Here is a 9,564-nt window from a genome sequence, read left to right as displayed (position 1 = left end):
ACAATAGACATGTCGATGACCTCCTTGTCGGTGAGTGACATGGAGAGGTCCAGCCCACGAAAACTCATTCCTACAACTAGTGGATGTCCTACAACTATCAGAGAGAGAAAGGGAGAGTGAGGAGAAAGCAAGAGATGGAGAGAGAGGTAAGAAGAGAGAGGAGGAAAGAGGGGATGTACTCTTGTATTTTTTTTTATAGAAGCAAAGGGTAAGAGAAGGTTTTATTCGAGGAGACATGGAAGAAGGTGCTCGGAGGATGATCATTATGAAACTGGAGCTTTTGAACAAAAGTACCTTGGCCTACCAGTGTTGAACGCAAGATTTTGAAAGGAAAGTTTAAAACGGTTAAAGAAATATACGTGAAGAGGCTCAATGACTCGACGGAGAAATATCTGGGATTTCCACAAAATACCTTTGTCGCGTTTTTCTATGTAGAACAGGAAAACCCTATTTTACATATTTTGAGTATTAGGAACCTTCTAGACATCAAACGGACCCCAACTTTGTACTCCTTTTTCTGGGAAATACCACTAAGTGAGAAAAAGAAGGATTAGAGAAGGTTGGAGGGCTGCCTGGTGGGTCTAGCCCGCAACCCAGCTGACATGGGTATGTCTAATTGGGCTTAAGTTTGTGTCACCCTAGAGTGTATTGCAAAGAAGCCCATGAGGCGAAGCCCGCAAGATGAAGCTTGTCGAGTAAGGAAAGGCCCACTACGGAGCTGACATATTCTTAGTTAGGAAAGTCAAGGTAGTATATTCACCAGTAGTCAAAGGCTATTTGGTAGCGTTCAAAATCGCTATTGATGGCGTCTACGTCAGCAATATGGTGCCACTGGTAGTTGATATTAGTGGTATGTGTGAACCAAGGCATAGCCCGGTGGTAGTGAGCTGCTGACAGCTCTTAGCCGTCCGGGTTCGAGTGTCCGTACTCGCATTCTCGATGTTGTGCACACAATTACCGCTATCAATAACACATCGCTGTTGGATTTCTTCCCCAGTACAGCCAATTTTTTTTTTTTTTTTGAGAACACAGTACAACGCAGACGCTCATAAACACGCACGTACAAACACACGTGGTATGGCATGAACTCACCACCAATATTTCATATGTTGGTGCCATGCTACGGACACGCCATCAGTTTAAGAATCTACCGGTGGCATGCCTTAGTGGCATGCCACTAGGATGAAAAACAACAGACATAAAAAGACATAAAAGGTCCGTATTCTCTAAACTTAGAGTAAACTCAAACACAAAAATGACTGAGATCGCTTGATACCCTTTTGTTATTAATATTAAACGGGTATAAGAAGTCTGGTGACTGGGTGTATACGTGAGCTTAGTCATGTACAAAATCTTTAGGGCACAACTAGATTTTATGAATATGTTGCATATGTATGGATACAAGTATATATGTATGTCGGCTCATGGGAAGCGACTATTCCGTGCGGCGGCGGTCGTGGCCGGCGGGCGGAAGGGACGACAAGGCCCGGCCAGCCACGAGGCACTACGAGGTGGTGCTGGCTAATTCGAGCCTCGGCAATGCCTCGTAAAATGTGCAGGATGGACGGCGGCGTGGCGGTGGGATGAACAATCGGACAGTCCGAGAAAATTCGACCATACCATCCATCGCACTGGGAACGAGATTAGCCCGACTTTCTAGCACTCTTTTTAACCGTCTCGATGGACACACGCTGGACTGTCTGGTGCACATGCTAGACTGTGTTGGGCAGCGGTCAGCGACCGTGATCGCGCGGTTAGCCGGCGACCGGCGCCGGCAGGTACATGAGATAGAGCGGGGTTATACGGCTCGTGGAAAATACTAAAATGTTGAAAGTAGGATATGCCTATACATGAGTATACGGTATACCCGATTTTAGATTTAGGTTTGAACATTAGATTAGTTGAGGGTTTTACAAACCTGGTTAGCAGTGGCGCAGTGCCACCTAGGAGTATATTTTCTAACAAAGTCACGAGATTAGATTTCAATCATGGGCGGGTTACATTACCCAAACAGTGAAATCTTTTTAGGTACACAATGTAGGGAGCTCGATCAGTCTGAATCAGAATCATAATCAGAATCATAATCAGAGTCGTCGTCGTCACAGAGAACTAGAGACGGGCTCAGAGTCCAGCCGGGCTCTCTAGAGGAGGAAGGCCGGGGGTCTGGCTTCGGCACCGGCACCCCGGCGTCCGTGTGCTCGCCCTCCGCGGTGCAGAGCTCGCAGAACATGCCGCCTAGACTGAAGGCGACCAGAATCATAACCGCGGCTGTGAACGCCCTACCTTCGCCAGTCCCGCTGGCGATCACGAACTGTCTCATCAGATTGGCCAGGTACAGCCACAGCGCAACCAAGAATACCTGCAGATTTAGCGTCAATAATCAGATAACGTACGGTAGTACTAGTATATGATTGATCGACAAAGAAGTAGCCGCATATACCCGGAGAGCCCAGCGACCGACCCTGTCGGCCTCCTCCTTCTCGGCGTCCGTCTGCTCGAAGAACTTGGTGAATGCAGCGGCGAGACCGCTCCCCTTCTTCGTCTCGCCCTTGCAGTCCGGCGCCGTGGCGTCTTCGGGTGTTCCGATCTCGAGGTCTAGCAATGGCGCCTCCTCCTTGGGTGCCTCGCCGCCGCACGGCGTCGGATTGGGGTCGAGAGCCACCATGACCAACTGGTTGGAACAGACCCTGCAGCATGACTTGGACCGGGGAACAAATAGGCATGCGCGTGGCGGCCTGGGAGTTTGGATCGGAGACGGGCCCGTAGATCGTAGTCCGAGTGGGCTTTGTGTTTTTGTCTGACCACATGCCCTGCACAATTTTATGGCTCGTTGATATTTGTCGAATCAAGCACAGATCAAAATCCAACAAGACTCGCAGCAAATCGATGGGTCGCGTACTCGTGTTAAGACAGGTTATGAGCAAATTCAAAAATCAATATCAAACTTCAGAATTCAACCTAGAATTTCAGTTTAGAACTTGGCCCTGTTTTTTTTTAGGAAGGAATCACCAATACAAAATAATATTGTATCATCTTTGAATGAAATGTTACTTCCTAGAAATTATAATGGGTACTCCGTATATGATTCACTGTAAGACAGTCACAGGCAATCTGGGAGATTAAAAAAATACAGGAAACTAAATACAAAGCCGACTCTCGCTTCCCCCATTTTTGCCTGCAATCTCTTCACTTCAGGCCTCCAGCAAACAATGGCCAAAGCAAATAGCATGGTGTGGGTGCCATCGCGTTGTATGTGATGGATGATGATGATCCAATTTCTTCTTAGTCTCTTATCACTGGTTAATACAACAATGCAGTTGTACAGGCTGTTGGTAACACTGATGACATGTGGTGACAACGACACCGTCTGCACAGTGGTATTCACCTCACGCTCTGGTGGTCGATGGCTTCTCCACGACAAGGGTAAGCAGAAGGAACGAGCCAAAAGAGATGAAGAGGGACGTAGCCATCAAGATAAGCATGGCTTGCAGCGTGATGCTTGGACTCAAGAAGAAGATCACTGCGATGGCACCTGATTGCCAAACCTTCAGCTGTGCAAAAGCTGCCTCCTGCATTTATCATTTTTCCAGACTGATTTAGTATGTACTTTGAAGATAGCTAGTTATATCAGCAAACAAAACGCGTCAAATTATATATCTTCGTCATTAGCAGAAGGAAATATGCAACAGCAAATGAAATAAAAGGATTGCCTCCACGGTGTACTATCCTAGCTATATTCCTAGTAGTACTGTTTTTTCTTCTCATTGTTGAATAAGAGACAATGTTGCTATTTTCTCATTCAAGGAGGGATAAGAGTTAACCAAATAAAACAATATCTGTACAAATAGCTATACTAGGCTATAGCCTACATATGTGCAAGAAACAGTCAGAAAGAATTTTGCTAAGATTACCTTGACATCCTCAAACAGCAATCCGAGTAACGCGCTTAACTGCGTATTCAAGACTCCGTCACCAACACCCCATAAGGCACCTATAAATAGTGGAACCACTGCACCAAGTACTCCCTCCATTGGACTGCACGCAAGAAACCAATGAGATGATAGCAATGATAATCAGGAGAATAGCACAGTGAACAAGGCAAACCATAAAAATCAAACCTGTAAAGAAGAAGTAACCAAAACAGGACTGCAGCCTGAAGAATAGCTCCAACTGACACTATAAATGTAGCTGAATGAAGGCCAGATGTAAAACGTCCAGCAACCAATGAACACTGCAATATCAAGAAAGCTTCAAAACTCAACTAAACATACAACATGGTATTTACAGTAGTTCAGAATGATACACATTCCAGCTAAGCAATAGCAACAGAAAGAGAGTTACAAATGAATAAAAAAAACGAAGAGCTCACTAGCAGCATCAACTCTTACAGGATAATGTTGATTTCAAGTTACTAGTTTCACTTACAACTACATCAGATGCACCATAAATTGCCATGGCGCCACCAACTCCAGATATGCCAAGCACAGGTGTCACAATGCTCTTTGTGAATACGGCCCTAAGAAATCAACAACATACTCTTACAAAAAGCACGATAAGGAACTGAACCACCATCGCTGTAGAGAAGATTTTTTGTTACTTACCATACAAATGCCTGTTGTAAACCTGAATATGCAATAAGCGGAATCAAAAGAATCATCCTTCGGTCCTTGAGAGGTGCAACAATATATTTCAACATAGCTCCAAATGAGGAGTGCGTCGAAGCAGCATCTCGTTTCTCATCCCTTTTGGACAGTAAACACATCAATACAATTCCGATAATCATGCAGCCAAGGAACACAACAAACAGCAGATTCTTTCCTGTTACACTTCCTCCGTCCTGAAGTGATATGAAGATGAAAGGATTAAACAAGATGATTACACATGCTGTGCAAACAAAATGGCAGTCCACAAGATTGTAAAACACTAACAAAAGTCCAAAGTAAGTTGCTAACCTTTCCATTTCTCAGAAGAGCAAGTGAGATCAAATTTCCAATGACCTACATTATTCAAATATAGTACAAGTCACTATGTCAGATACCATTGTACCCTTGTAATTGGGCAAAGATGTACATGTGCGGAAAGCAATAGAAGCTACACTTGAGGTATGAAGAACAAATGCTAAAATACTTCTTGTCATTTTTCGGTAGAAAATAGGTCTTGTGCAGTTGTACCTGAGTGCTCGCGAACACTCCCCAAAATTCTCCATTAAAGCTTCCTAAAGTAGGACCTTCAGGTAAACTATTATCTCTTGCATGACTGAGGGCAGCGGAAGTAAGATATGTACCCTGCATTGCGAACATGTATGTATATAAAATGGATACTAGATAGATTATAGGAAAGCAGCACTCTTACCTGTCCAACCCAGATGATCGATGCAGTAAAACCCAGGTACAGTGAAGCTGGTACCATTGTATACCTGTCAATTTTTTTGTTTGTTAAAGTTAACATCAACGGAATCTCTTACTGCAGCATACTGAATTTACTGAACTTTAAAATCATTCCCTGATATTATACTCAACTGGAAATTTTAGCAGATTATGACGCACGTCAAATGGGGCTTTTCGTGATTGATATATTGGTGTTACATATAAAAGACAACAGACTATGGCTTCCCTGGCAGACTGAAGTTTTGCATTAGTACATATACACTTTTAACTGAATGAGCTATTTGGGCTAGTTTAGATTTTTACTCCCAGGTAATCAGGGCATCGCGGCATTGCGTTGTGTGAAATCTAGAACGTGTTGCATTCACAATGAACAACCTAGTTCGATAGCAGGATAGGTCCATATTGCAAAGCGTCTACAGGATGCACGAGCTAAGGTTATGTGTAGGATCTAGCAGAAGTGCAGAACTACTAACTAAAGCTGCAATGAAGTTCACTCATGATAAATCCAAGAGCTTAATGAGCAACAATTAGAACCCATAAATCTTAACAAGGCCAAGGATCCTTTTTTTTCGAGAATGCAAGGCAAAGGATCCTAATGTCTTCTAATTCAAGTACCAATCAGGGGATAATTCAGCCCATGGAAATCGACTGAATAGATAGAACCAACGTCTCGACTACGAGCGAGAACACCTAGTAAAATGGACACTGGGAACCTCTATGAACAATGTCTTTTTGGGGGGTCTAGGTGTGCATTCTATCAAGCAGGCACCACGCATCTGAATTAACAGTATTATAACCACTTCGGCACTACCACACTGTCCACGGTCATGTCAGCGTGGGACTGCTGCGACTGGCAACGATTACGCACTGACCATGTCGGGACGAGGTTGGCGAGGATGAAGAGCAGGTAACCGCTGGTGCCCACGACGAGCGCGCGGCTGGGGCCGAGCCACCTGACCACGGGCGACGCTGCGACCGCGAAGAGCGTGAAGGAGGTGTAGAGTACCCCCATGGAGACGGTGCCCAGATCGCCCTCCTGCAGCCAGGATCCCCCAATCAGGAAAGCGTCCAACTGACCGAGATCAGAGGGAGAGAGGGGAGGCGTACGGTGTTGACAGTGCTCTGGAGGTTCTGGGCGGCGCCGTAGGCGGAGAAGACGAAGAGGAAGGCGGCGGAGAGGACGTGTACGTCGGCGGCGTGGCTCCGTCGCGGGGGAGAAGCGGCGAGGAGCGGCTCCGCGGCGGAGGCGGCGGCCTCCTCGTCGCGGCCGGCGTCCATGGCGGAAGGCTTCTAGAAGAGGGATAAGCGAGACCGAGAGTGGCGTGTCAGGAGAAGATTCTAGAAGCCTTTATACTGCGAGGACTGTACAGCAGGCGGCCGGCCGGCCGGCGAGCGAGCAGGAGAAGGCCGTCCGTGGCGTGGGGCCCGCATGGCAGCGGCTCGCGTCCTTAACCGTAACTGCCGCTAACCACTTGCTTGGCCTCCCTGTCCGTGTATCTTTTTTTCTTGTTCTTTTTTGGCGACCGTTTTAGAAAGAAAAAAAAGCTTTTGTCTGTGCATTTTTGGGGTGTCCGCCGTTCTTGACACACGTGGCACTCAGGATAGCGATCACGGATCGAGAGCATCGTGAAGCTCAACTAATTTATAGTAAGCTTACAGTAAGTATATAAATCGTTCGGCCGCACGCCGTAGCTTAGCTAAAGATCCATGGAGTACTTGGTTCATTAAACTTGAGTTCCTGGCCTGCGCGCCGTGTCCGTATCCTGCTTGGAGCTTCCGCGAGATGACGACTGACGGGGACGGTTGTTGGCACCTGCTTCGTACTATCCAATGCTGCCGTCGGGACTCGGACTCTGGGAGTTCCCAGTGTTGCAGATCACGTCTCATATTGGTTTTGAGAAGTATGGTGTGGTTGGCGTTGCAATCTGGACATGTGGTTTCTATTGTAATGGGTTGCTAAGTTAGGATTGTTGACAATGGTGTCCAGAACTGTTGTCGCTAGAAAAGTTTGCAATTTTCTAGCCACCTTGACTGGTGACCGCGGTGTCATGATCTGTCTTCATCGGTGATACGCCGTCTTAGAGTGTCGTGCGTGAAGTGTTCGTTTGTGTCGCATTATGGTCTTTTGGGTTCGCTAGTGTGGGTGCGGTCATGTTGTTCGGGTCTCTGTTAGGCTTGGTTCTGTGTGTGTATGTGTGTAGGTTTTCGCACGGTTTTCTCCTAAAGTTGTGTCCTTTCTTCTTAATTAATGGATGAGGCAAAGCTTTTGCCTCTGTTTCAAAAAATTGTGCAAGATACTTAACCATGTCTAACCGCGTGTCTAAAAGGTTATTTCGGTTCGGCACTTAGAGACCGTCCCCGTTACACAGGAGTTATTGCATGCACGTCGAATAGAAGACATGCCCCTCGCCACGTTGGTACAAGAAAAGCGGGTACCAACTGTTAGTGACCAAAGCCGGCGCAATTCCCCGAGACCTTTATTGCCTCCCCTTTTGCCCCTCCCGATGCTACCGATTTTGATGGAATAGTTTGCATGCGCTTAATTTCAAAGTGCCTCCTCTCACCCGGCCGCCCATTGGGCCGCGCATATCGCCGTCGGTTGGTCGCTGACTCGGACCCAAATGCATCGGCCACTCCAAGAGTCCACCTGGCTCGCAAGGTGTTCGACCATTTGTTTAGTAGACGTCACCGTTGTTGATTTCTTGCATCTCTTGCCGTCGTTGTTTCCATTGACGATTTCTTTTGACTCGTAGACATGGACAACTACGTAGAGATGATGATCCATAAACTCATAGAGGAAGAGGACGCCTTTGACGTCGACGTTCAGGAGCAATTGTCGATCCTATCTTGTCTTCAAAAAAATGCATGCCACGAGCTGAAGGGGAGGCCAAGGCGTGGAGGTTCAAAGCGTGGGACAAAGAAATCGAAGCCCCGATAGAGATTGGAGGGTCGTACCATGCTCTACACCGACTACTTTGCCGACGGGACAACACACGCCGGCAATTTTGGAGGCGCTACAGGATGAGCAAGGACATTTTCATGGAAATTCTGCATGGCGTTAGAGAGTACGACAAGTACCTCAAGCTGAAGCACGCGCCGTCAGGACCCCAAGTTTCTCATAAATCCATAAGTGCACCACTATCATGATGATGCTTGCATATCGAGTCCCTGTGGATGCACATGATGATTGCCTTTGAATGAGTGAGTCTAGTGCCATCGAATGCATGTATAGATCATGCAGAGCGGTTCTGGGGAAGTTTGACAAAGACTACTTGAGAGGACCAAATGAAGCAGAGATTGCTAGAATCATGGCACAAAATGCAACGAGAGGATTTCCTGGGATGCTTGAAAGTATTGATTGCATGTATTGGTCATGGAAGAACTATGTGTTTGCTTGGCAAGGTTTGCACAAAGGCATCACAGACAATGCAATGTGGTACTTGAGGCTATAGCAAATTTGTCATTCGTTCTATGGCATGACAGGATCGCATAATGATATCAACGTGCTGCGACGATCTCCGGTGTTCGCGAAACTTGCGGAAAGTGATGCTCCACCATGTAACTATGAGATCAATGGCTACTCAGGATACTAGATGACATCTATCTAAAATGGGCGACATTTGTCAAAGCAATCCCTGTGTTTGTAGGTCAGGAGAATGCCCAACTGAATGCTACAAGAGTTGCAGGAAGGATGTCGAAGGGGCATTTGGTGTGCTCCAATCTCGATTTGCTATTGTTCGGTACTCTCTTCTCTTACCCGGTTCCTAGACCGAATGTGGAGGATGATGCATGCTTGTGTGATCATGCACACCATGGCTATCGAGATTCGAGAGTGCCCGCAAAAGACTCGAGCCCGATATTTTGGTCCAAATAAGTGTGAGGGGCCTCTTGCGGATGTTGATCACCGGGTGCCTGCGAATTTTGATGTGCATACAGAAATCCGTATTGAACACTCGTGAGCAACCGCAAGATGATCTTGTAGAGCATGTGTGGAGGCTTAAAGGAGAGTCAACAAATATGTTGACGGCTTGATCAAGTTGAGCTTCAAATAATTTGATGTATTGTATGTTTTAATTGTCAAGTATACTTTTGTGTGTGTATAAATTGGTTATGTGTTTAAATACTAGAAGTTTCAGAAATAAAATAACTACTTTTTGGAGCTGCGTTTGGGAGACAC

The 9,564-nt window shown here is 46.3% G+C and overlaps 1 protein-coding gene across 1 annotated transcript; it reads right to left on the bottom strand.

Annotated features, from left to right (window-relative positions):
- Nucleotides 1-2,917: 2,917 nt before the first annotated feature.
- LOC124655160 (UNC93-like protein 3) lies at nucleotides 2,918-6,769 on the bottom strand. The gene is made up of 10 exons (XM_047194110.1): nucleotides 6,495-6,769; nucleotides 6,260-6,423; nucleotides 5,353-5,416; nucleotides 5,172-5,285; nucleotides 4,953-4,997; nucleotides 4,602-4,837; nucleotides 4,426-4,516; nucleotides 4,119-4,231; nucleotides 3,912-4,035; nucleotides 2,918-3,569 (listed from the first exon to the last, which is right to left on the bottom strand). The coding sequence occupies exons 1-10, from the start codon at nucleotides 6,663-6,665 to the stop codon at nucleotides 3,387-3,389; spliced, it is 1,305 nt and encodes a 434-aa protein (XP_047050066.1). The 5' UTR covers nucleotides 6,666-6,769; the 3' UTR covers nucleotides 2,918-3,386.
- Nucleotides 6,770-9,564: the final 2,795 nt, after the last annotated feature.

This window comes from Lolium rigidum, chromosome 5, assembly GCF_022539505.1.
Source record: "Lolium rigidum isolate FL_2022 chromosome 5, APGP_CSIRO_Lrig_0.1, whole genome shotgun sequence".
NCBI classification, from domain to species: domain Eukaryota; kingdom Viridiplantae; phylum Streptophyta; class Magnoliopsida; order Poales; family Poaceae; genus Lolium; species Lolium rigidum.
The sequence above is the reverse complement of the archived record's forward strand: the minus strand, read 5'-3'. Positions and strand labels throughout refer to the sequence as shown.